The sequence below is a fragment of the Globicephala melas genome, chromosome 13 (genome assembly GCF_963455315.2).
Source record: "Globicephala melas chromosome 13, mGloMel1.2, whole genome shotgun sequence".
Classification (NCBI taxonomy): domain Eukaryota; kingdom Metazoa; phylum Chordata; class Mammalia; order Artiodactyla; family Delphinidae; genus Globicephala; species Globicephala melas.
The window spans coordinates 37,729,759-37,756,600 of record NC_083326.1 but is presented as its reverse complement, the minus strand read 5'-3'; the positions used below and the strand labels follow the sequence as shown (position 1 = coordinate 37,756,600).

The 26,842-nt window shown below is 57.2% G+C and overlaps 1 protein-coding gene across 50 annotated transcripts in view; it reads right to left on the bottom strand.

Moving 5' to 3' along the window:
* The window catches only part of CELF4 (CUGBP Elav-like family member 4), a 299,281-nt gene that overhangs the window by 4,289 nt on the left and 268,150 nt on the right, over positions 1–26,842 (bottom strand). For 3 of the 50 annotated variants that reach the window (XM_060310646.1, XM_060310651.1, XM_060310647.2), the window contains exons 4-12: positions 26,294–26,422; positions 25,785–25,864; positions 25,211–25,354; positions 24,142–24,289; positions 22,220–22,369; positions 18,438–18,503; positions 16,635–16,718; positions 11,463–11,606; positions 6,250–6,421 (exon numbers count right to left, since the gene is read on the bottom strand). In XM_060310646.1, coding sequence (XP_060166629.1) covers positions 6,294–6,421; positions 11,463–11,606; positions 16,635–16,718; positions 18,438–18,503; positions 22,220–22,369; positions 24,142–24,289; positions 25,211–25,354; positions 25,785–25,864; positions 26,294–26,422 — 1,073 coding nt within the window. In that variant the 3' untranslated portion in view covers positions 6,250–6,293. Of the gene's footprint in view, positions 1–6,249; positions 6,422–6,882; positions 6,962–11,462; positions 11,607–16,634; positions 16,719–18,437; positions 18,504–22,219; positions 22,370–24,141; positions 24,290–25,210; positions 25,355–25,784; positions 25,865–26,293; positions 26,423–26,842 lie in introns of all 50 variants that reach the window. The other 47 variants (XM_060310636.1, XM_060310641.1, XM_060310640.1 and 44 more) reach the window with 27 other exon arrangements.

The window sequence follows — 26,842 nt, the reverse complement described above, 5'->3', positions numbered from 1 at the left end:
AATTAAAAGGAAAAATATTTATACAGCACCAGACCACAGCATCAATCTAAAAGCTCTAATGAGAGAACAGCAGTCAAATCATAAGAGAACTGAAAAAAACTCAAAGGATGGAGGAAGCCGGCAGACAAACAACATGGGCACGTCAACACACACACACTCACGCACACGCACACGCACACACGGTTGTTTGTGCAGACACATGATACACCGTGAACAGTAGCAGAACCTCACACAGGGCCACTACGGGCCTCCATCATGCGCTGGGAAGAGGAGGGAGGGTGTAGGCAGCTTGGTGAGGGGGCCAGAAAAAACTAAAACAGCCCCTCAAACCACCTTGGCCGGCAAGCAGATCAGGGAGCACGCGCTCTGCCTCTGACCACCCTTGATTCTTTCCCTCTCCCCCAGGTGCCGAGCTCTCCTCGCCTCCCCAGCCTTCCGTGGCTTCAGCCTGTGGACCAGCAGGGGGAGCCTGACAGGGTGGCCCCGATTTGCCGGGTGGGTCAGAGGCTGATTAAGGCGACTGCTGTATCCGTGGGGTCCATCCACAAAACACCCTGCTGCCCAGTACAGTGCACGCAGACAGCAACTCAGCCCTCCCGCCCTGTCCCGTCCCACCGTGGCCGCCATCCCCAGAGAAGGGCGTCCCCACTAAAAGAGCACCCGCTGCATGAGGTCGTGAGCCTCTCCCCGACCACTCTGCCTCAACCCTCTTTCCTCAGAACCTTCAGAAAATGAACACTTGTAGTTCTGAGATTTAGAGTAAATCACATCAACGTTCTCAGAATTCTACAGACACATCCTGGCACAACTGATTTTATTTCATGATCGCCTTACTCTCTCTGTTTTGCTCTCAAGGTGGCCCACGTGGCCAAAGCAAGGCTGCTTCCTGGCACGTGAAGCCTTTAGACGGCTCTGCAGCTCTGACCCAGGAAATGGTCACGTGGAAGACTAGGGTGCCCTGCAGTGCTGGTCACACGAAACAGGAGACTCCACTGGAGAGGGGCGGGCTATGGCCCTGTTTCCCCAGTCTCTCTGCTGCTGTCACTTGTGCTCTGCTGCCCTCCCCCACTCCACCTCCCCCTTCTCCATTCCTTCACACCCTATACCCCTCCACGTACAGCTTTCTAGACTGACCCATCTCACAAGCCCCGACCTGCCTTCTTCACTAGTGGAGCCCTAACTGGTGGAGGCTGAGCTCCCTTCTCTGTCAAGCATCATCCAGTTATTCCGTTTTGAGTTGTCTTGAGCACGCTTCACCATTGGGGGTCCTTTGCCCCCACCCAGGGCACTGGGGGCCCCCAGCCCTACGCCCTCCTCACGGTTACCCCTGAGCTCACTTCCCAGTCCCTGCTCCCCTGCAGCCCCCGGGTCTGTGCACCAGGCTTGCAGAGTCTGCAGGGGTTTCCGACGCACCGGGCTTCTACACGCAGCGGCTTCCACTCTCAGCTTTGTGTTTTCCTACAGGGAGTGTGGAAGGGAAGCCTGAGGTCATGACATGTCACTGTGGATAAGATGCAAAACAGCTGAGAGGTGACTATTTTAAGCCTGAGCCCGGCCTCCAGCTCTGCGTTCTCAGAAGAGCCCCCGCCCCTCTTCCTCCGCAGAGCCCTGCTGCCCTGCCTGCCCGTCCTGCTCCTCCCACAGCAGATCTCCCTCACCAAGACCAGGGCCCAGCAAGGCCCGTCTGCATCTCCAGCCCCTCCGGAAAGCAAGCCCTTAGACCCACCACCCAGGAGAGCCAACTGGCGGGCCCCTGGGGTGGGAGAAGAGGCCTAAGAACTGAGGAGGGGGAATTCCCCAGCGGTCCGGTGGTTAGGACTGTGCCCTCACTGCCGAGGGCCCGGGTTCAATCCCTGGTGGGGGAACTAAGATCCTGAAAGCCTCACGGCGCGGAGGGCAGCGCCCTCAGGTGTCAGCCACGGCAACCCAGGGACACCTGCACCCAGTCCTGGGACGCCCACTCCTCCCCACTCCACTGTGCTCCTTTGCCGGCTGCCAGCTTTCCTCCAGCCACCCTTCAGTGCCTGGCACTGCCCAGTGCTGGGGATTCGAGCCTGAATTTCACACAGCTCCGCCCCAAATCTCCATCTAGGGAACCTTCTCGTACCCACTCACCTCTCACACACACTTGGTCCCCAGCACACAAACACTCAAACTCGTTCAGCCGCTAAGGAGGCGCCCTGGGGTTCTTCCCACGCACTGCTGACCACTTTCTTCATTAAGGAGCAGTGGCACCTCTGCCTGCACAGTGACCCCTGCCTGGCCACCCTCTGGAAGAGCCTCTCCGAGCACAGCCCTAGAGGTGACAGCAGAGTCACTGACCGGCGTAGGGGAGCTTGAATCAGGACCGGGAAGCCCCACCTCATGACCTGGTCGAGCTGAGCCAATTCAGATGCCAGGTCCTAAACACAGCTGGCCTCTAGCCAGAGAAGGCCCAGGCCCAAAGCCACAGCCCAGCACTGGGCAGGTCTGACCCGAAGCACCCGTGCCTGCAAAGCTCAGAGCAGACGCTGTGCAAAAGCACACTCAGAACCAAAGCCCGGGGCCAGAAGAAACGGGGCTCCCAGGGAGTCAGACACGCCACTCAGACGGCTCTCCCTCCAAAGAGCCGGATGCCCGCGCGCCCGCCCTCAGCCTGGGCCCAGAGGTGGAACAAGGGACTTGGGTGTCTGCCTGGACCTGGCCACGTTCGTGTTTCTGCCCACTTTCCCTGCCTTTGTTTCCTTCCTCTTAGTTTCCCCGTAAAGATTTCTGGGAGAAACTCCCATCTTAGCGCAAGATGAGGGGCAGGGGCAGCAATGAAGCTAGGAACCCACTCTCCCATCCATCAGGGTGCGCAGACCCCACCCTACCCAGGCCTCATTTTACGGAACCAAAGCCCAACCACGCTCCCCCTCCCCACGGCTGCCCTGCCAGGGGCCCTCTCCTTCCCCAGAACCCCCTCACTCCAGTTCTGACCTGGCCACCTATTTGCCTTATGTCTTCACCACCGGCCATGAGACCACCCTCCCGGTGCCTAGTCACACCTAACTATGGCCCCTGAGCCCCTGCTTAGGCGAGCCCCGCCCTTCCGAGCAACTAGGACCCATCATCTGTAAACATCCTTTGCTGGCCTGTAAAATCATGCAGTTTTTAAGCTGCTTTTGCGTGCTGTTTCCTCCCGCTCTTACTGGCAGCAGCCAGTGCCCACGGCACTCCCCGAGCCTGGCCCTATGACACCTGCCTTCTGTTACACCCTCTAACAGTCTTGGGTTGGGAACCTGAATGCACCATTTGTTAAAATCCTGTGAATGGAGCTGAAAGGTCAACTTTACTGTAGGAGCTACGCGAGCTCACAGTTTTTTAGAAGACTGCCTAGTGGGGGGCTAGTCAGATGGCTGACCCCAGAGAAGTGAGAGGTCCTGATGTGTCCCCTCTGATATTCAGGACACTCTGGGGTAGGAGGGGTGAGGTGAAGATAGCAGAGGGGGGTTTATCCATCTCCTTACTTGAAGGGGTTAAGAGCTCAGCCTCTGGAAGTAACCACTCCCCCTTCATATCATGACTCTACAGCTCAGGAGCTGATTAGCAAGTGACTTAATCTGTCTGTGCTCCATCTGTAAAATGGGAATAATAACACTACCTACCTCATAGGCAGCTACAAGTATACAGGTATGTCTTAGAGTGGTCACCTACAAGAACTGTCTCTTGCATGGTAAGCGCAGTGTGAAAGTCTGTGGTTCTCATCTTTCTGGCCTTTGTATTCCCTGGTGGAAGAACCACTCTGCTCTTTTGGCCACTCCTCTCAAGCCCCCACCCCAATCATGACTGCTAACTGGTTCTACCCTGAGGGCCACTTCTTACCTTCTGTCCCAAACCACAAGTCTGCCGTCCTCACCCCTTCATCTGGGAATTTCTCTGACCTAGATGTTCCCTCCTTTCTTGGAGTTTTAGCTGCATCAAGGTCTAGGAGGCTAAGACAAGCTGTTTTGGGGGGAGCCACAAAACATACCCACAGGGGCCCCTCAGAATCTCAGGGCATGACACTGGAGCATGCCGCCTCCTTAAAAGTCCTCTGATGGCTCCAATGCCTGGGTTTCATCACTGAAGAAATGGAAGCCCAAGAGGGAAAGCACCTTGACCCAGGTCATGCCTTAGTGGCAGAGCTAAGCCTGTTTAAGAAAAGTGCTCCATGTCGCGAAAGGGCTGCTTTCACTGCACTGTCCCTCCCCTCCTATGGAAATGTACCCATTGGCCGGCTGCCACCGTGTCGGTGTGAGCACAGAGCTGGAAGCTCCACGCGGGCAGCACGGTGACCATGCGTCTCGGCATCCCGGCACTGAGCCAGCATCTGGCACAGGAAAGTGCCCACGCTCTGAACAAACATGTGCGTGTGCATTTCACACAGACCAAAGACGGACAGGGGCCGGAACTGAGGAAGCATGAGAGGCGGACGCTGCTCTTCTAGCTCTGCAGCGAGTAGAGGCTCAAGCACCCTCTTCAAGAGAAGGTGAGTGTGGCTGCTCCTGGGTGGATGAAGGGGGTCCTGCTGGCAGCGGTGGGATTTGAGAGGAGACTGGGAAGCTGGAGACCTCCCTCCCAAACTCCAGACTCTGGCCCTCCACTCGGATGTGTAACTGTCACGTGCCTCACCTTTCTCCCAATCCCTCTCCGTCTCAGACCACGACAACTCTGCTCTTCCAGTTACTCGGGCCAAAAGCTAAGCGTCATCCTTGATGCCTCTTTCTCTCACATCCCCTCTAATTCCTTACAAACGGCACCAACTCCCTCACACCACGTCGACTGCTGTCACCCTGGACTGAGCGGTCCCAGCGCTAGGCCTCTGCTTTGGACCCTACGATCTATCAACACGGCAGCCAGCGAGCCTCCTGAAATGCAAGTTAATGACATCACTCTTCTGTGCGGAGCTCTCCAGTGGCTCCCCCCGAGCCCCCCATTTCTGAGGAGAGGCCGAAGTCCATGCAACGTGTAGGTCCTACACGAGGTGGCCCTCCTCACCTCTGGGATCTCCTTTTCCACTACACCCCCCCGCCCCCGTGCTCGCTCTCCTCCAGTCACCCTGGCCTCCTGCTGGTCCTTGAACACACCGCATTGCCCACACCTTGGAGCCTGTGCACTGCCTGTTCCTTGGGCACGAGGACCGAGCGAACAGCCAAACCCTGGCGTGGCTCCCTGCCTCCCCTTCTTCAAACCTTTGCTCAGATGTCACTTCCTCAACAAGGCCTACCCTGACTACCTGATTTAACTGTAGCCAACAATTTTGACACACTATATAATTTACTCTTTGATCCTCTGTCCTTGTTTGTTGTCTGCCTCCCCTGCTAATGACAAGGATTCTCATTAGTCTTACTCATGCTGAGTACCTAACAGTACCTGGCACACGGTACTGCTGAAGCAGCGGAGGACTGGGCAGCCTCGCCTGGACTATGAACCAGCTGGGACGGGTGGAGCGTACCTCAATGGGAGAAACCAGGCTGGGGGTGGACTTTGATGGCCAGGCACATCTCCTCCCTCCCCCCTTCCCCAGGAAGCTGCTTCACCCAGGGGAGCACGTGGCCTGGAAGAGGAGTGGCCGACTGTGCCTTCAGCTGTAAGGCAGGACCCAGACAGAGGAGGGAAAGGTGACACCTGCCCACTCATCATGGCCTCTGTAAAGAGGGCGGGGTAAGTGGCCCCAGTCCCATACCATCACCCTCCTCACCTTCTGTCCCACCCTGTTTTGTTTTTTGGTAAAGTTCCCTTTGAAAAGTCCTGTCCCTCCTCTCCAGACTGAGCTGCGGGGAATTGAAGGGGTGAAGAGGTCAAGTGTCTAAAAGCCAGCAGCCCTTCAGGCAAGAGAGCTGGGAAGGGGAGAGCCAGGGAGTCTGGGAGAAGGCCCCAGCACAGGCCTACAGCTCCCCACAGGGCCTACTCCTCCCCCAAACTCTCCCAGCCCTGAGCTTGCCATCTGCTCACCCCAGGGTTTTCTGGCAAACAAAATTGCCGGTGTAGACCTTCTCAGACCGGTTCCCTCACTCCTGCTCCTCTTAGCTCTGCGGCAGGGGGATGGTCATACCCATTTCTGACGGGGTGACCACAGCTCTGCGCCTGCCCCCTAGGCACCGGGCGAGGAGCAGGTCGAGCCGGGCGCAGCGGGTCCAAGGCACAGCGAGGCTCCGTCCGGCCCACAGAGGCCAGGGGAGGCGGCGGGTCCGTCCGGTATCAACCTCCCCAACCCCCCGTCCCCGCGCCCCGGCCGACCCCGGTTACCTGTGCGAGTCCTGGTCTCCCCCGGGGGACGCTCCCGCCTGCACTCAGTACGGGCGATTGGCGTCTTTGGGCCGCTTCAGCTGCACCTTGAGCCTCTTCATGCCGATCTGGAAGCCGTTCATGGCCTGGATGGCGGTCTGCGCGCTGGCCGGGTTGTCGAAGCTCACGAAGCCTGGCGAGACACGAGGGACGAGGGCCTGGGTTTCCACGGGGCCGCCCCGGCCGGGAGGGGGCGGGGGCGGAGAAGGTCCGTGGGGCCGAGGGCGGGGCGGGGCGGGGCGGGCGGCGATGTCTCCCCGCTCCCGCCGCGCCTCCGGGCGGGGACGGGGCTCAAGGCTCCTCCCCCTCGGGGCCCCCGCCCCCGTCCCGGCCTAGTGCCCCCCCCACACTGCCCGCGTGCTTGCGGACCCTCCGGCGGCGGGCGCTGCTGAGGCTCCCGGCTCCCCGACCCGCGCGGCCCCGGGCCGGGCCGCCCCGGCTCCACCTCGGCTCTGGGCGGCGCCGCTGTCCCGCACGCCCTCTCCCCCAGGCGGGGCGCCCGCGGCGCGGCGGGGCTCGGAGAGGCGCCCGCCCCCCACCCGCGCCGGCCCCGGCACCTCAGCCCCTGCCTGCGGTGGGAGAGGGCGGACACACCTGCGGGTGGAGGAGTTTATTGGACACTGTCCTCCCTGACAGGAGGGGGCCTGGCAGCGGGAGGGCACGGGGTGCCGGCCTGGGGAGAGAGAGGAGTGCGAGGGGAGGGAGAGGAGGCGCCACGGAGCGAACTTCGCCGCCGCCGATTCCGGCCGCCCCCCTCGCGAGTGCCGCCCGGCCGCGGGGCAGGGCAGAGGCAGGGTCCCCGCCGCCCCTCCTCCCGCTGCGTCCCTGCCGAGGCTGCCCCCAGCCAGGCTCCGGGTGGCCACCGCCACCGGGGCCAGTCCACACCGGCTCACATTAACCAGCCACCTCGCTCCCAGGGGCCGTCTGCACCATCCTTTCATTTAGTAAAACTCCACCCTGGGAGCAGGGGCTCTTGCCCTGGACTAAGCACGCACCCATTGATGTGAATCCCTCGTAACACTACTAATGGTATAACAATAATAGTACAAATTGACCCTATTAGCGAAAGTTAGCTAAGCGCCTTCTCCGTGTACTACAGACTGCAGAAGTGCTTTTCACGTGTTCACTCCTCCCAATATCCCAGGACAGGATATAGAACCATCCATGGCTCCCAGTCACCTTCTGAAACAAGCAGTTCCCAGGTGGGAATGGATTAGGTTCCCAAAGCTGATTTAGAAGTCACCTTTTGGAACTTCGAATGCATCTCCTTATAGACTACACTACATCAGCATTTCCCAAAAATGGCCCTAAAAGGTGCTCCCTGAGAAAGGGCCTTTGGTGGTCAAGCAAATTTACAACCAGGCCCCTCTGGGACAGTTCATGGCACATTAACAAATAAAAACATCCCTCTACCACACCAATTTCTCTCTTCTTTATGTCTTTGTTTAACCTAGTATTTCCTGGAATTTATTTGACTTTAAAGGCTTTTTCTCCTGTAAAATGGGCTTAGATCCTGCAAAATATATGAAACTAAGCTTGGCGAAGTTCCCAGGCAATCCTGCAAATGCACTTCATTTGGGGTGCTCATCTCCAAACGGCCATTAGATATATAAGGGATAGGTGGACAGACTCCGTTGATGTAGAAAGCTGCTTTCTCGGTTAATTGTCTGTGGTACCTTGGGCCTGCCTGTGACCCCTCCCTTACTCTCCCTGTGTGGTGGCCCTTTTACCTCCGCCCCAGACACTGCCTCCACCGGCCTCTTTTCTCTTTCTCCTTCCTGCATTTGTGTGCATTTTCTCTGGAGGCCATGCACCATCAAAGATGGGGGAGGGGTGTGTGTACACGCATGTGAGTGTACCCAAGAGTGGTAGCATGTGAGCTCGGATGAGATTGGTCAGAGATGGGCCCAGGGCAACATAACCTACATCTATGTATTAATCTATGGGCGAAAACACATAGGAGAGATTTCTGATTATCCGTAGTTGGAAATCAATGTGAGTCATCTTTCCACCTCCCCCTCTCATGCCCTCCTGGCCCATCCCTTCCCTACCAACTTCTCTGACTGATGACTAAATCGAGCTGTCAGCAGAGCAGTTTTCAAATGCGTGAATGGTGCATCTGTTATACTGCTCTCCCCCAGATTAAAGAGGGTGGGCAAACTAAACGCCTCTCTTCCTCCTGGGACAAGATAGCCGAACTGTGGGTGGCAGTTCCCCCCACAAAAGAACAAATACGAGCAAAGTGGGGAAGAGATGGGAGAAAGATAAAAACGGCTGGAGATGCTGTCTAGGGTGGAGGTGTAAAGGGAGAGAGAGGGTCCTGGAGGAGGGAAGAAGCCCAGCCTTCGGGTTGAGTTTCTGGAAGCCTGGGGGTTGGGAAGGATTCCGGGCTCAAGGAACTTTTCTTCCTGAACTAGTTTTGTTAACTGGCTAGCAGTCAGGGCAAGGAGCATCTCCCCTGCTGGCCCCCCCTCAGCAAGGCTCTAGGCACCATCTCCCATGTTCACGGTTTCCAGGGCTGTGTCCCTTCTCCCAGAAGCCCCTGCCCCATTCCTCCCACTCCCGAGGTTTCTGCCTTCCAGACCGTGGGAGGCTGTGCAGGTAGGATGCCCTCCTGGTGGCCCTCCAGCCCGTCTTCCAATGCAGAAACCATCTGTGCTGCACATATGTTCACGACGGCCTCTGAAAGATTCTGTTTATGCTTATAAAGAGCACGCGGGGCCTTTAAGGAGTTCACTTAAACAGAGGACCACGTGTGCAGAAAAATGGCCCTTCCTTTGGGGAATAAAGGGGACCCTAGCACCTCCTGAGGGTCCGCTCTGGCCAGGTCCCTCACATGCACCATCTCGTATGACCTTCACAGCACTGCTGAGAGCTGACTGCTGAAATCCCCATTCCACAAATAAGGACACTGAGGCCCAGAGAGTAAACTTGCCCATGAGTGCGTGCTGGGGAGAGCTGCACAGGCTCGGCTGCCAGAGCGAGGGAGGGAACCCAAGAGCCTGAAGGAGGAGCCACTGGGCCAGCCAGCTTGGCGGGAGCCTGTCCTTTTTCAAGGCCAGTGGATGTTCAGCGCTAGCCGTTTGTTCAGGAAGAGAGGAAAGAGCCAGAGTAGAGGTAGGTGGGCGTGGACTCCCAGAAGCAGCAGGGCGAAAGCCTTTGCTGGAGGACTTGAAGGAGCTAATGGCAAGGGTAGTCCGGGGCTGACTCCAGGGAGTCAAACGCACTCCAGCCCCGGGGCCCAGCATGTTCTGGGCTCTTCACAGTTTTCTTCTGATTTATGGAACATCTGAGGCTTACTTAGAGAGCAAAGGCAGCTGATCTCCAGTTTGTCGTTTTTACATACATAATGTAATTCGTCAGAAGAAACACCAGTCAAACAGTGGAGGGGTGCAACCTGGTCTTTTCCTTTTGCCTTGTTTTCCCATCCCCCAGAGAAATGAGCTGCTGGGGCAACTCTGTGCCACTGATATGCCACAGATTTTCAGTGGCAGCTGCCAGAGGGGAAAGGACAATGTGCAAAGATCTTGACTGCCTTGGGGAACATGCTTTCCACCCTGAAGCCCCTCCTGGTCCTGGAAGCCCCTCCTGGTCTCCAAACTGGAATCTCCTTAACATGTGCTTCCTGGTGCTTCTGCATTTCTGTACCTTCTCCCCCTCCCCACACCCAAGGGGGGACCCAGGTTCCCTGGCCAAAGCAGGATCCTATTCTGTCCTCACAGCCCCAGAATCTGGGGGTCAGCCTGGAGATTCTGAGCCTCTGGCTGACTCAGCTCTGGGGACTGGACTCCTCAATCCTTGGGGAATCATGAGTGGGTCTGGCCCCAGAAAGAAGCTCCCATGGAGGCAGAAGAGGTGGGAGAGGGGCTAAGGAGGAGTGGAGAGGAGAGGTGGGGGGATGAGGTGGGTTTCCAGGAGGTTGGAAGCAAACTGAAACTCAGGATGCCCAGATGAATTGGAATTTCAGATAAACAATGAATTATTTTTTTAGTATAAGTATATCCCCAATATTGCATGGGACATATTACACGTAATATTTGGGATATACGTATGCTAAAAATGTATCCATTGTTTATCCAAAGTTCTGATTTAACCGGGCATCCTGTGTTTTATATGATAACCATACTCCTAGATCCTCCCAAGTCCTTTGTCTCCTATCTAACACCCTGCCCAGGAGAATTTACCAGAAGTACTTCATCCTGTTACTCCCACCATCTTCCACTACCTATCACACCACCTGAAGCATCTTCACCTGAATGGTTGAAACCCTCCCCAGCACAGGCCCACCCTCACAGCTGGTCTCCCCTGAACCCTCCTTTCTCCCCAAAGCCTCCTGCTTCCTCGTTCACTGACCTTTGACTCTTCTCATCCCAGCCCCCATGCCCTCATCCATTCCATTCCCCCTGCCTGGAATTTCCTCCCCTTCCTTTTTGTCTGTTTGCATCCACCTGCCTTTCTCCTTCCTCCATTACTTGGTGCCTCGCTGATTTCACTGCTGTTGAATAGATGTGATTTTCATCTAAGCTCAGACCTGAGGCTTCCTGAGGGCAGGAACCAGTTTCCTCTTCCTGATTCCTCAACAATTTGGCTCTCGTGGCCTGAGGGGGTAGGTAGGGGGAGGAGGGTTCACTGGATGGCAGGAGGGGAGCAAAGAGTAGGGTAGACAGAGAACGGGGTCAGGGGCAGGACAGAGAGATGGACAGAGGAGGCCAAGGGGCCGGCGGGGTAGGGGCCTGGGCTGGGCGGACCTCCCACCCCAAGGATCATGCCTGGCTTTTACCCCGGGGCCACTGTGGCCTTGAGAGGAGAGGGGCGCTGGGAGAATGGGTGTCGCCAGGCTCTGCTCCCTGCCCTTCCACCCCTGCCCAAGGTGGGTCCCTTCCCCTTCTCAGTCGGTGGGAATGCAACTTTTTGCCTGGGAGGAGAGACTATCTCTTGGACTGGGACAGGGGGTAGGGGGGCTGGATGGGGTGGGGGGGTGGGCAGAGAAAGCCAAGAAGCCAAAAGAACAGAAGAGAGAAGAGGGGTGAGAGGTGGAGGCTGGAGGCTGGGCACAGGGAGCACTTGGGGGGTGGGGCCGATGTGAAGGAGCAGGTTAAAAGCAGTTGGACACCGGTAAATTGGTGCGAGCACCACCCTGTCCTAGGTGAAGTTGGTTTGTTATCTTTACCCACCAAAGCATTTACTTTGGTTAGTCGCCCGATCCACAAACACTTTCGAGGAGATGACATTACCGAAAGGGAGGAACATCTGCATCAGCTCAGCGTCCCCAAACTCCTGGGGCAGATGGTAGATGAACAGGTTACAGCCCTCGGGCCCTGCGGTGAGGGGGGGGCGGGGGAGGAGGGATGGCGGGGTGGGGGAAGAGAGAGACAGAGGAGAGGTGAGCGAGTTAGGCAGCGGCAGCAGGGAGGGGTGGGGGCGAGGTTAGGAGGGGGAGTCTCATTCAAGATCCAAAAGTGGCCACGGAAAGCGGGGGGCTGCTGAGCCCCGGGTCTGAACTCTGGTCTCCGCTCTGCCCTTGGGCAAGTCACGGAACTTCTCTGCGCCTCAGTGACCTTTTCTGAAAAATGGGTCCATAACAGGGTGCCTTGCAACTCTAGGGCTCCAGGGGTGAAGTCAACCAGTGAATGGGGTGAACGTGCCAAGGCCTGATCAGTCATGGAGGGGAGATGCTGAGAAGAGGCAGGGGTAGGGAGACCTGCTGGGACCCTGCTCAGGGGACGTCAGAGGGAGCTGCCCTGGGGGCAGCCATGCCTGTGGTGCTGGGGCCTCTGGAAGCCTGGCTTCAGCCCCCAGAGGCAGGACTCTGGGGCCTGGAATCCCCATCCTCCTCGTGGCCAGCAGCCCCTGCTTCCCATCTGGTCCCCAACGGCCCTACCCTCTGCTACCCCGAACCTTAAAGTCAGCCCTGATCTTGGAGGTGGAAACCAAGATTGACCCCACCTCCTCCAGCAAGCTAGGTGAGCAGAAGGGGCTTCACTGCAAGGCTCCGTGATGGGATACCCCCAAGCCAGGGTACCACGAGCCTTATGGTGTAAGTCTTCCCGTTTCATTACAGCAGTAACAGCCCTGCCACTTCTGTAGCACGAATTACATGCCAGGCTGCTCTACACACTTCACGTGGATGTTAATTCACTTAATCCTTACAGCAGCCCTGAGGCTGTTGTCATTCTCACTTCACAGAAGAGAAAACTGAGGCCAGAGAGGTTAAGTCACCTGCCAAGTCACACAGCTAGTAGGCAATGGAGCCAGGATATGAACCCAGACCCAGGCTGTCTGCCTCCATAGTCTGTGCCCTCCTCTCTCTCTACCTACCTATCATTCATCTCAGTGCCCCAGAAACCCTGAACCCCGCTGACGTCTTTGGATTTCTGTAATTTGCAGATAGCTGAAGATTCACATGTTTCTTTTTAAATGACCAAAATGCTCAGTTTTAACTCTGAATGGGAAATCTCTCCAAGCTCCTTCGTCTTTTTCCTGCCATCTAAAATAGAGCATGCCACAGATAACTTAACCTTCTAAAGTGTGGACATTCCAATGTTTGTTTCCAGCCTATGGAGGACATGCAGAGGAAACAGCTGCACTTGCTAAGAGTTGGATAAGAACGAGGTGCTGATCAGAGGCTGGTAGAAACTAGGCAGGAGCTTAAGAGCGAAGACTGTAAGGCACCGATGTGGGCTGCTGTGTGGCTTTCACAACCAGCACCCTGGTTCTCTGGGAGGCGTGATGCTGCCAGATCACCTGGTTCTGGAGCAAATCATCAGCTCTGGAATCTCTCTGCCCTTTGCTTCCTCTCCTTTCCCCTCCCGCTCTCCTAACTTCCTCCATCTATCTGCACCCCCTTGAGGTTCACAGCTGATAGCTAAGAGTCCTCTGACCACCAAAGCCTCCCTCTGAACCAATGACCTCCTCGGCCCCGGTCCCTGTCCTGCACCATCTGCCCATCCCCGGCCTCCGGCTTCCCCTCCCTGGACTGCTGGCTCTGCCAGCTGACGGCGCTTTCAGAACCGGCGCAAGCGAGCTCTTTCACCCACTGCCAGGGGTCCCAGGGCTGGATTCCACAAGCTCTGGTGGCCCTGCCCCCACCCCCTCCCCTCCAACCATGGCAGGTTCTCACTGGTTCACACTCTGTGAATGTGTCCCCAGCTAGATGTGAGTCCCCTTGCAGCAGGAACCAGCTTGAAGGCCTCATCTAATCCACACCTCCTCCAGGGTCGCACCCAGATCCTCCCCACACTGTCTCCCTTCCTGGGGCTCCCTGAGTCCAGAGCCCATATTCTGTAGTCTGAGGCGCTTTCTCAGGTAGGTCTGGGAAGCTTTCTCTCCAGCCAGAAGGGGGTGCTCTCTAGGGGCAGGGGCATTTGCCTTCCCGCCCCCCCCCGTCCTCCTACTCCCCTCCCCCAGCACGAGCCTCCCTTCCTCTCCCATCCCAACTCTTCCAGACTTCCCCCACCCCTCCAACCTACGCTGACACCCGCCTTGAACTTGGGGCCCTCCCTACAAGTTCAAGTTCTGCAAGCTGCTTTGTGTGGACGTTATTTCTGTTCTCCTTAAAGACACAAGGAGCCTTCGAGCGTAGAACCTCTAGGCTCAGTCCCATCAGCATGGTGTGCGGCTGAGCCCCACAGGGACTCCCAGCCCCCTGCCCCTCACCTCTCCACAGTGAGCCTACACACTGTCCTACTGGGGCTACCCCGGAACCCGAATTCCCAGATTACAGAGCACCCAGATGGCATAACTGCAGGACTTTGGAGATCAATCTGGTCCAAACCAGACTCCTGACAAATGGTGAAATGAAGCTCCAGAGACAGAAAGTGACTGCCCTGGACCACACTGCAGCCCCTGGCACAGGAACCTGGGCTGATCTGTGGTCAGACAGCCTCAGGGCCTTCAGGCATCTGTTTTCAGGCTCAGCTCAAAGACAAGGGAGCTGGAAGGAGGGTCCTGCCCGGCAACCAGTGTGTCCTGGTATTTCAATGGCATGACACAAGGGGAGGTGACCACGGTGAAAAGAGGCTAACTACTGGCACAGCTGGAGGAACACAGCCTTCTTGTTCGTGCCTCATGCGATGCTGCACATGGCTTTGGTCTGGCTCCAACCCACTCTCAGCCTGTCTCCACCCCATTTCCAGGCTCACCGCAGACTTTGCAGCACCCATGCCTTTGCTCCTGCTGTTCTCCCAGCCTCAAATGCCCATCTCCCCATCTCTACATGGTGGAGGGGAGTCCTCATCCTTCAGGACCCCACAGATTTCCCCGAGGACCCCACTTCCAGCACCATGAGCTCGCCCTTATATGCAGCGCGCTTCTATAGGGATCTAGGTTCACATCTCACTGCTTCCCATGGCCTGCTCGCACAGCGCACCGAAGTCAGGGAGGATGGAGACAACAGTGGGAGATCCTCCCGCCCGATGGGAGGCTGGAGTGGGGACTGGCCACACAGGGTCAGCTCTAGAGAGCAGGGCACAGGGGTGGGGGTAGCTGAAGCTGCTTGGAGATGGAGAGAAGGTATGTGAAAGAGTTCAGAGCTAGACTCATGGGTTGGTACAAAGTATGAGGTAGGGGGTGGGGCAGGAAGCAGATGGTGGGGACTGTGTTTAAGGCCAGTGGTAGGGGCTGTCATATGTGTTGGTCAGACCAGCAATGACCTGCAGCTGTGTGTGTGTGTGTGTGTGTGTGTGTGTGTGTGTGTGTGTGTGTGTGTATGTGTGTGTGTGTGTAGCAGGGTTTAGAGACCTCTGAGCCACAGGCCAGAGTGATACAGGGCACTGACTACGAGGTGAGGGCAGGTCAGCCTGAAGCCAGTGGGGTGACAGAGCAGTAAGGGCCATTGGGCACAGCTCTCTGCTCTGGGCCTGGGACAGGCAATGCTGGACTCTTGGACCCACTGCTTGTGGCCCTGACCTGACTGATGTGGTGCTGGAAGGCATCAATGGGGGGAGGAGGGAGGGGGCAGGGCAGGCTCCAGGGCCACAGCCCAGTGAGGGGACCATCTGGCAGAGGCAGGCTGATGGGCCATCGTCCACCCACACTTCACCAATGGGCCCAGGCGTGACTTGGAGCTGCAGCAGCTGCAGCATGGCTGCAGGAGTGAGCAGGGGGCCTCACCGTGCACCCTCTGGGTTCCTGCAGCTTCATCCTCATGGGCCCAGGGAGGTGATGACACAGGTCTCAGGAGCTGCCTGGTGCATGTGAACTAAGATAATGCCTCACGTACAACTTCGGAGAGGGTGACACACTGGTGAGGGGAGGGCTGTGTGCATAGTGAGAAACCCGCAGGCGACTGCTGGAGTCTGGAAGGCAGACTTAAGCTAGTCTGATCCTCACACCCCTCTAGGGAATGATCATCACTTTACAGGTGAGGACACCAAGGCTGAGAGACGAGGGGCTGAGCTGGGAGTCAGACCCAGAAGGGTTTGCTTCAAAAACCAGCCTTTCAACCATCCAGGCTCTGGGGCCTGTTCGGGGCCTGTCTGACCACAGGGCTTTGGACCAGCAGACCCCGGGGTCCTTTCCAGGACTAGCCCGCATCCCACAGGTCTGGGAGAGTCTGCCGCAGGGGCTACGAGCCAGCGATATGGAACCCACTGGAACCCTCTGGCCACGTGGGCTACATGGGCAGGTGTGGTGGCCTCACTGGCAGGCTGACCCTTTTCACGGGGTAGAGAGACAGGACCCCATCAAACCGAGCTCTGTGAGCATCCCTGCATCCCCGGGCGTGGATCTGTTATCCAGCTCCTGCGGGGCTCCGGACTCTGGAATGGGAGGACCCAGATTCTTTACGAGGTTCCAGCCTCCCGAGGCCCACTGGCCTTGCTGCCCTGCTGTTCACACCAGGGCCTCCAGATGTGGCTTTCCAGGATCCCCGTCTTTCACTAGGCCTACATTGGAGCACCCCATCCCCTCACCTGCCCACGGAGTCCTGCCCTGGGAGCTCCAGCTGACTCTCCTTCTCACCTGGAAAGTACAACCTCTGTCCCTGATGAACTGGTATCCCCACTCCCGCCCACCACCCCAGCCATGACCATTCATATTTCTCCCCTTCCTTGCCACTGGACAAATGCTGCCCATCGAGGGAGGGGAGATTCTTGGACCCTGCCTGCTCCGGGACCCCACCTTCCTGACCTCCCTCCACCTGGGTTTACAGAGCTGCCCGTGACAGTGCACCTCCGCGCTTGGACTGGAGAGCGCTGCCTCTCACCGTCCCGCAGCTCCTCTCACCCTCAACACAATGCAGATGTGGTCACCTTGCCAACGGAACACCCCTGCCAAAGGCCCAGGCGAGCAGCCTCTTTGGGGAGAGAAGGGGGGAAGAGGCGTAGGAGCCCCGCTGGCAGACTCACCTTCTCTCTGTTGCTGGGGGATCATTGGAGGTGGCTGAGGAAAGGCCTGGCTTATCTGACCATAGGCAGCAGGGTAGGCGGCTGCTGGAGGGCCAAAGAGAAGAGGCAAGAGCAAGAGACAGCGACAGTGACACGGAGAGAGACAGGGTGAGAGGCAGGAGAAAGAGAGAAATTTCAGTGTTGAGCAGCAAAAGCAGACCAGCGAAAAAATGCATTTTTAAGATAAAGCCAGTTTTCAGCAGTCATGAAGGAGAAGCGGCAAAGGGAAGACTAGAAGATGTGTATGTGCGCTGGTGTGTGTGTGTGTGTACGTGTGTGCACGCGCACGCTGGTGTGTGCATGCGGGAGGCGAGTTTAATCTGCAATGGACAACCCACGTGTGGATAATAACGGATAATCAAAAACATCAGAATGCCCTGGAGAGGATCGCCCCACACCGCCTGGAACCCACAAGGTTCCCCCTTCTCTGAGCCACGACTGACTCCGGCCACATACCCTCAGTCTCGCTCAGATGGCGCCTGTGTGGGAGACGGGAGCCCCCCTAGGTGTGAGCTTGGCCTCTGGGACCCTGCCAGCGGGTGGTTCCCCAGGGGCAGAGGGCTGAGTTGAACAAATCTGATGCTTTCTATATTCAACTGGAAAGGGCCAGAGGTGGGACAGGAGCGGCTAGCCCCCTCCTCCGCCTGGCCTGGCTCCCAGAGGGGCTCAGGGGCGCTCAGCAGGTGAAGGAGACAGCTTCCCCTGGACTCCAGATGTGAGAAGCCCGCTTTATCCAGGTCCCCATGGTGCCAGGAAGCTCCGTCAGCCTCAGGGGAGACACTGCTGGCTCCTAAACACAGCAAGGAGGGACCCTGACCAGGCCAGACAGCAGGACACTGGCTGGGCAGGGATGACTGTGGTGTGTGTGTGTGTGTGTGTGTGTGTGTGTGTGTGTGTGTGTGTGTGTGTGTGTGTGTGTGTGTGTGTGTGTGTGTGTGTGTGTGTGTGTGTGTGTGTGTGTTGTGTGTTGCCGAGCAGGGATGACTGTGGTGTGTGTGTGTGTGTGTGTGTGTGTGTGTGTGTGTGTGTGTGTGTGTGTGTGTGTGTGTGTGTGTGTGTTGTGTGTTGCCGAGCCTGGGGGAGGGAGAGAAGCGTGGCTGACAGCTGGCCTTGGGCTTCCTACGGTAGCTCATCACCTTCCCATTCAGTGACCCAAGGCCATCTGCTCGCCCCTCCTCTTTTCTACCTCTGGCTGCCTATCCTCCCTTGTTCCCTGTCCTCCTTGCTCGGGCCCCACTCCTGTTGCCTGTGTATGGCTGGTGGGGGGCAGGGATGGAAACTGCTTCCCTTCCCTCAAACCCAGGCATCGGTGCTTTCTGAGCCACTGACACCTAGCTCCGGCCTCACCCCAGTGCTGCTGGGAGGCTTGGTGCTCCTGGACAAGCCAGCCCTGGCAGCACCACGGAGGAGGGAAATCTGGCCTCAAAGATGAGTCACTTCACAGCAAGGTTAAAGCTTAGCCTGGCTCACCAACTCATCGCACGTTCGGACCACCCACCACTGCCGTGTTGGGTTAGGGTTAGGTAAGCTCTGCCTGAAGGCCAAGGGGCACCTGCAGAGGGGGAGGGAGCCCGGCGGGGGTTGGGGGGGGTCTCTGTCAGTATAACACTCCCTCCTTCTACCACAGCTCCTGGCCAGTCCTGCCCTGCTCCCCCCTCCCTCACAGTGCTAGGCCCAGGCCTGGCTGCGTAGGGGGCACTGGTGCCCAGGCATGGGGAGGTGCATACAGCCGGGGGACCACCGAGGGGACGCGTGGATACTAACGACCTGCATACTGCTGCACTCCGGCGTAGGCCTGCTGCAGGGGGTCCGCGGCGGTGGGGCTCTGCGCTGCAGGGGAGCCAAGGGGGCAGAGGTCAGCGATGCCTACCCAAACCAGCTCCTCTCCCACCACACCCCTGGAGATGAGGCTGTAGCTGCACTGCCTCCCCAGCCACTGTGGTCTCTGTCCTGGGGCAGGGCATCTGAGGCAGGAACCCTGAAGGGGGGTTCCCCTTTCCTCAGCCTGGGGCCCTTAGTAGGGTGGAAAGCTGTTTCCCCTGGTTGGGGGATGCAGCCTGCCACTGGCTTGGGTCAGGGGTGAGAGGTGTGGTTCATGCAGAAGGCTGGGAAGGGCAGGGAAGGAGACACCAGAGAAGGGCTTGACCATGAGGGGCTTGTGGGGAGACACCTGAGGGACCTGGCCCTGGAGAAGGGCTGTGGGAAAGCGGGCAAGGGTGCTAGAGGCTATCAGGAGGCTGTTTCCTCCTCACTTATCCCTAGCAGGACTCAGGGGCAGAGCCCAGCTAGGCAAAAGAAAGGGCATGGAGGCCTCATCCTGCCATTCTTCCTGGGCCACCCATGCCTACTCAAACAGAGGGACCCCCTCCCAAATTCTTAGGGAGTTTGCACGAGGCACAGAGGTCTTTCATTCCTGGGCATGCCCTTAGTAGAACTGACCACACAAATAGATCTGCCCCACGGTGCCCACAGACACCAAAGAACAAGAAGACCAAGGACCTTCTAACACCTGATCTCATGAGTGGGACATCTACTGCCCAGTGCGCGGGGGCCCTTGGGCTGATACTTTGGCAAGCAACCCAGAGAAGCTGGACTTCTTGGTTCACTTCTGTTGCCTTTGTTGTGTCTGCAGATGTGGTGGGCAAAAGCCTGGCTGCAGCACAGACCAGTGGTGGGCACTGCCTTTGGTGATCAAGGGCAGTGATGACTGAAGTGGGAGTGGGCTGGCCTTGGGGGCCCAGGGAGATGGGTGGGGACAGATCCAGCCTCAGTACATTTGAGGCAAGCTGGTGAACACAGCAAGGCAGAAAGGAAACCATCCAGGCTTATCGGCCCGGTGACCCAGGCCAGCGAAGCTAAACGGCAGTGCCAGGCTTTGGGGCCTGCAGACCAAGAAGAATCCCCAAATTTCCCTTCTGAGCTCTCTTCCCTGAACCTCTCAGTAACATTACACTAGAACAATAGCTCCTGGGTCTCTGGGGGACAAGGGAAGGTCCTGGGGCAGAGGTCCTTAGAGAGCATGTGGATGGTAGCAGGTGAGCTGGGCCCAGGAGGGCACTGCCCAGAGTGGGGAGCTGAAGATGGGTAAGGATGCGGGCTCCTTCCCGCCTGGGGTTGCCCAGGACAAAACCCTATCCCTCGATTTCCCCCACGGTGGACACTGGAGCCCCCAGTGGTGAGGTAGCAGTAGTGGTGGCGTTTGGCAGGTGGCCTACTGCTCCCTCCGCCTGACTCCTCCACCAGCCTGAGCTCCCTGGAGGGACAGCCACATCTTGCTTGTCCTCTTGGGCTACCCAGCTGCTCAGCCACAGAATGCCTTTATGCCAATTAGAAAAAAGATGTCTCTCCTCTGGGCAGAGTTGCGGTGTCCTGTGCAAAATATAACCTGCACGACTTCTGTGGCAGCTCCCCCAGCACAGCGCCGGGATCGTAGCAAGTGCTCAGCAAACACCGTGACACGGGCGAGAGATAACCAGTCCCTACCATTTGTGAGAGCCACCCCTTCAGGGGCGTTTTGTGGCAGTAAAAGCCACACTGTGTGCTTCCAGCATGATCCCGATGAGTAAAGGGGAGAGCAGAGATGCTACCTGGGGCTAGGACGTGGAGAAAAGCTTTCTGAGACCCCTCTCTACTTAGCTGCTTAACGACCTCATTAGTAACTGCCAAAGAATGAGCACTTTGAAGGATCTCGCTTGTTACAGCAGCTCCAAACTCTGCATTTAAAGATGGGAAATTCATTTTTTTAATGTACTACTTTTTTCCTTCCCTTCCCTCCATCCCTCCCTCCTGCTCTGGCAGGGGACTGTTTATGGGATGTGACAGATTGTTACAAATGGGGGAGAGAAACATTTCCAAATTCCACGAGGGAAATAGCTCACAGATGCTGGTAGGGGTGGGGAAGGACCAGGTTTGTCAAAATCCAGAGACCCAGATGGGCTTGTGGGCAGGCGAGGGAGGGGGTGGTGAAACCACCCAGATGTGCTGGGGACTGTATCTCCCAGCCCATGAGCCTGAGTGAGGAGAAGCCCAAGAACCTGAGATAGGGGGGCTCTCTCCCACCTCCAGCTTGCCAAGCCCCTCCCAGCCTGGAGCCTTCACCATTAAGCAGCACTCCAGATCCCCCTCCAGGCCCTGTCACTTCACTCTCTAGGCTTCTCTGGTCTGTTCGCTATGCAGTGAGGGGTGAGTTGTGGGAAAAGCACTGAGATGGGATCATGAACAACTCCAAGTTCAAAGTCAGGAAATTCTCCTCTATTTCCCTCTGGCACACTCAGCTTCTACTCTGCTGCTGGTACAACTTTTATATTCTATGGATGCCTGGGCCTCACTCCAGTGAAATCAGAATCTCTGGGCTTCTGTGGTTTTACAAAGCCACACAGTAGATTCTGATGGGCGACCAGAGTGGGAAGCACTACTCTGCCCCCCGAGGCTGCCCCAGTTGGGCCAACCTCCTTACCCACCCTGCCCCTGCCAGGACAGGCCCTCCCTAGCAGCGTGCTCCTTGCTCATCCGTACTTAATGTTTGATCTGAGCGCCTCCACAGGAGGCTCTGTTGGGCCTCCTCAGCCTACAGAATGAAAGAACTCTTCCTTCATTGGAATCCTTAGGCATCTCAAATCAGAGAACACTCACTCTTGACCAAAGTCTACTCTGCCTTATTGCCTCATTGTTCTGTTGATGCATGTTATGTTCCTGACTGGATTTTGACCTCCCAGGAGATAGGCCCATGTCCTGCCCTCCTTCTGGGCCACCCCCCTTTCGCCTTTCATAGACTGGGCACTTACTAGTACTTATGGGGACTCTGTGACCTCATCACCTGCCCTCCAGCAAGGACAGCATTCTCCTCGTTGCTATTACACTGCCTCTTGCCAGTCTACTCTAGGGCTTTGGGCCCAGCTTCCCAGCTCCAGTCCTCAAGACCAGGGAGATGAGCTGCTTAAAGTCAACTGGACACTCTTACCACAGGAGAACTGCTAAATTTTAGAGGAGCAAAGTTAATCAGGAACAGGCCTCCTGGATCTTCTTGTGTGCCAGAATTCATGAAGGTAGGACCCAGGAACTGTCCAAAGTTCTGACCGCGGTTGCACCAAGGGACCGAACTGGTATGTACTAGCCAGGCTGCCAATCTATATACCTCCACTTCCTTCCCCAAAGAGGCTTTTCCTATTTAATACTAAATATGATTATTCTTTTAGCTTCTATCCCCTCACTTCTTTTGGGTCAAATTCACTCTCAAGTAATTTGCAGCTATTAGCCTCTCTCTAGATGAGCTGGACAACTCATCTATTCTCCTTTCCCCTGAGGGAGCCCCAGGAATGGGCTTTTCCTCACCCATCAGACTGACAAACCCCCAGGGATCTGTCTTCTCTTCCATCAGGAGCTCCCTGAAGGAAGGCAGGAGGCTGGCTTTCCCTGATCACATTTGGGGTTCCACCAAGGAACAGAGGGCAGGGAGCCACACATTCCCTGTTATAACAGCAAGGGCACGGGCAGAATGGATGAGGAGTGTGTTGCATGGGGAAGGAAGGGCTACCACATGTTCTTACCTGGGTAGGGGTGAATGCCATTGGCAAACACAGCTTCTGCAGCAGGTTGCCCATTGGCCTGTGGGGGGAGGCCAGTGAAGCCGTTCACCCCAATGGGGGACGGGATGCTAGGCACGGCTGGTGCAGTGATGCCCGGAGGGGTGCTGCCACCTGGTTCCAGAGGTGAAGATGGGTGGAGAAGGGGAGGCAAACAGAACAAAGGTGATGAAGGCCAACCCATGGAGCTCCACCCTGCTGGCTCCAAGGACCTGGGGATGGGCTTGGACCTCACACATCAACTCAATCCTATCTGTGAATCAGGCCTTGGGTTATCATCTCCCTATATGTAATGACTCTACTTATCCCAACTATATCTATACGTCAGAGTCCAAATCTCACCTACCCCACAAAGACTTCTCTTACCACTGACTGCTTGACCTTGGACCAGCAGCACATAGACCTCTAAGTGCCCTTGACTTTGACCACATTTGGTCTTCCTTTAGTCTTTTTCAATGATTCGTGCTCACCCCAGTTAAGTCAGGATGGACTGGTCTTTGTCTAGCCACCAAGGGGTTTCTAAGCTATGGCTCTGCTCTCTGCTATCCTAATTGGATCACTGAGGGGCTGATTTGCCTCCCTATGAGTAAGTCTTGATACTCAGGTGGAGGAGGTCTTAACTGTGGTGTTCCCTTGCATTGAGGGAGAAAGGCCTTTGCAGAGTCCAGACTCAGCCCTATTCCCACAGAAAGTAGACAGCCTGGCCTCCTCCTCTTAGGACAGTGGTAATGCTCATTGTGGCAGGGGTAAAGCTGGGGTCAGATGACAATATGTTGTGCCCTCCCTACACCAGGTGGATGGAAACAAGGTGTGGATGGCATGGTGATTGTACTGAGGCCCCAGAGGCTGGAAAGGCCTTCTTCTTCATGTAGGAAGCAGGGTGTCTCTGTGGATAAGGACCTGAGGCCATCAGGACCGTCCCTAGATCGGGGATCAGAGCTTTGGGGTGGCGTTCAAGTTGGGGCTAGAGATGGCACAGTCTTTTATAGCTTTTAGCTGGGAAAGGAATAGCTCCTGGATGTCAGGAAGGCTGCTGCTATGGCCTGAGTGCAGATAGCGAAGGGAACTTGGTGAATGAGCGCTCAGCCCTTGGGGCTAGACAGGGATTCTTAACTTTGAAACTACTGCATCTGTAGCCACACATTCCTTGTAGGGAGCTGTCCTGTGCATCGCAGGATGTTTAGCAGCATCCCTGGTCTCTACCTACCAGATTACAGTAGCACCGCCCCCCTTCAGCTGTGACAACCAAAAATGTCCAGGACATTGCCAGATATTTGGGAGGGAGGGGCAAAATTGCCCTGGTTGAGAATCATTGAACTGAGCAATAGCCAGGATCCAATTAAAAACATGCTTTGTAAGCGGAGCTGTTTCCAACCCCTCTGTCCTTTAGTAACTCTTACAGTTCTCTCTTGCTTGTTGTGAAGCTGTCTTGGAAAAAGTCAGTGAATCTAGGTTGGGTTAAAGGGAAATGAAAAAATGGGGTTCCTTCTGTGCTTGGGCCAGGGGTCACAGGATGGGCAGGGCTCTTTCCCTTTCAAACCTCAAAGGGAGATGTGTTCATGTCAATTTCTTTCCAGATATCTACACCAGAGATCAACATGAATTGCTTCCTGATATGGCTAAACAATTTGAGTGAAATTCTCACCACTCTGAAATCATATCACAGACATCAGGGGTCCACATCCCATCTTCCCATGGGTCCTCAGGAATTAGAACACTTTTGAGACACACTGCCCAAGGATAAGGCCTGCATTGGGCCCAGACACTATGTGCTCTTGACACAGGATGGTCCATTGGTAGCCAAAATTGGCCAAACAAAAGGTACCGATGTGGGTCCAGCTGCTTTCCTGCCAGGCCAGGCCCTGTGCTGGTACCTGCCCACTTACCTGAGGTTGGGGTCATGGGTGCGGCCGCCAGGCCATTCATGTTGAGGGCCGCCATCTGCTGCATCTGGGCGGCGGCGAAGGCAGCCATGGGGTTCAGGTAACCACCCTGTGCGACTGACGCCATTAGTGCCGCTTGCTGCTGCATCAGCTGGGGCAGAGGGAGTGCAAAAAATATCATGCGCTTCCGGGGGGGCGACCCTCCCCACCAAAGGGTTCAGCTCCCAGAGACCAGCCTCCTAGGCCCTGCACCCCAGGGAGCTCAGACACATCTCCTGACCCCCACCCCCAGGGAGCCCTGATGCCTTCCCCATACCTGCCCTAGCTCTCAGTGGCTGTTAGAGACCACCCCCCTCCCGCCCCCCAAGAGGAAACTGTGTTCAAAAGTAATAGTAAGGTCCTTGGCACTCTAAAGTTGTAGAAGGTGGGGGAAGGGGACTGGCTCCATGGGCACCAGTCAGTCCTGTCGTTCATGGAGATGTGACATCCAAGGCTCTAGAGATGTGTTGGATGAGCCTCTGTAGAACTAAGTTGGAATGGGTGTCTGTTCAAAATGGTCCTAACTTGGAGTCTGTAGGGTAGAAGCTACAGGAGAATCACAAATAAAACCTCAGGCACCCCAAGGTTCTCACAGAGCTGAGTGGGGATGGGGGAGGTTGCTGAAAGTGGCCAAGTTTGGACCCTGCTGAACAAGTGAGGGGAGCTTGCATTTTTAGAAGCAGAACCCTGGCCTACCTTAGTGCCACCCATGTGGGGCTACAGGTCTGAGAGGCAGCTGAGGGGAGATGCTGGCAGAGCCCGCCCCAGTGTGGAAGAAAGAAGTTGATGGGCCGGGGCCTGAGCTGGGGACTGAGAGGACTACAGAGGAGGTGTAGGGGATGAGGGCTTGGGGCACCTCAAAGGACCCCTGCCAGGAGTAACCAGAAGGCCTGAGGACACCCTTCCATGATCGGTGGCGGGGGTGGTGTGGTGTCAGCAGGACACTGAACCTCTCTCCCTGTTCCAGTCAGTGCTTCCTAGGATTTGCGGAGAACTGCGGCCCCCAGCCCCGCCCTGCCGTGCCCTCACTTACTGCCTGTGCGTAGGCGCCGTAGGCCCCGAACGGGATGGCCATGGGGTTGAACATGCCCATTTGGCCAGCCATCTGCTGCATTCGCCGCATTGTGCGCTCCTTGTCGGTGTCGGCGAACTTGACCACCAGACTGGATGAGGCTCCCTGCAGCCAGGACTGTGTGTGAGGCCCACCAGCCCTAACCGCCTCTGCTCCCTGGCCTGGGCCCACCCAGTCCTCTCCACGGGGTGCTATGGGGGCGGGGTAGGTGGCATGGTGACAAGCACCAACCCTTCGTCCAGGGGTCTGGAGTCTTAACCCCCCACCCCCACCTCAGGCTTTTTCTATCTGGGTGACCTTGGGCCACTTTCTTAACATCTCTGGGCCTCAATGTCCTTGTCTTAGAAGTGCGGATATTGGCAGTGCCTTGCGGTCTCATGGGGAGGCTGTGAGCACCGCAAGCCTTTGGCATCCTGTGGCCGAGCGCGCGAGGGCTGTCGGGGCCCCGCGGATGCGTGGGGTGGCCGGGATGTCTCTGTCCCTCATTGCCCCGTTCCCTCCCCCCTCCCAACTCCCCAGGGGCGGCCGCACTCACCGGCATGGTCTGGCTGCCGTGCAGAGCGTTGATGGCGGCTTGCGCCTCGGCGTGGGAGGAGTACTTCACAAAGGCGCACCCTGGGGGGACGGGAGAGGCTGAGCCACGGCGCCAGGGCCCAGAGGAAGGTCAGAGAAGCGGAGGACTGAAAGACGGGGCACGGGAGGGGCCGAGGGGAGAGGGCGCCTCCCAGAAGAAAGCAGAGTGAGACACAGAAAGAGTGAGAGAGAACCGACAAACTCAGAGCCACACAAGGAGGCAGAGAAAGACCGGGACCGGCCAGAGTCTTCCAAGGACCCTTAAGTGGTCCCGTCCCCCGCGACTTGCATCGCGGCCTTTCCATCCCCGCAGGCCCAAGCGCCTCGCCCCTTCCAAGCAGCCTTACCCCGCTTGCCCGACGGGGCCAGCCCCAGACGGCTCGGGACTTTGCCGTCAGGCTGGCAGGAGACCCGCGGCCTCGCCCCGCCCACCTGCTCGCACCACCCACTCCCCGCCCCGCCCCCACGCACCCTTGCTGTTCCCGTCTGGCCCGCGCAGAATGGTACACTCCTCGATGTTCCCGAAGGCCTCAAAGAGGCGGCGCACATCGTCCTCAGACTGCTGCTTGTTGAGCATGCCCACAAAGAGTTTTCTATCTTCTGGAACAAAATTAGGAGATGCTTACCCGGGCCGGGGGCCCGGCTGCGCGGGGTCGGGCCCGGGGGGAGGGCACGGCCGGAGGTGGAAGGGTTACGGAGGGGAAGGGTAGGAGCTGGGTAGGGGGCGGGAAGGGGGCGCACAGCAGGAGGGGGAGGGAAAACAAAGAGAGGGAGGCGGGTGGGGCACCGCTAGAAGGGGAGGAAGGACGCGGGGTGAGGGGGTTACGGGGAGAGGAGGGCAAGGCCAGAGGGGGAGGGGAGGTAGGAGGGGTTGGGTCTAAGAGGGGGCAGGATTGCAGCGACTCTGCCCCTTCCTGCCTAGAGAGCAGACCTCACACTGAGGGGCAGGGCCACTGGCAGGCACCGGCACACAGGTCGTATGGGCAGCCCTACGTTCTCTTCCTCCCTCCTCTTAGACAC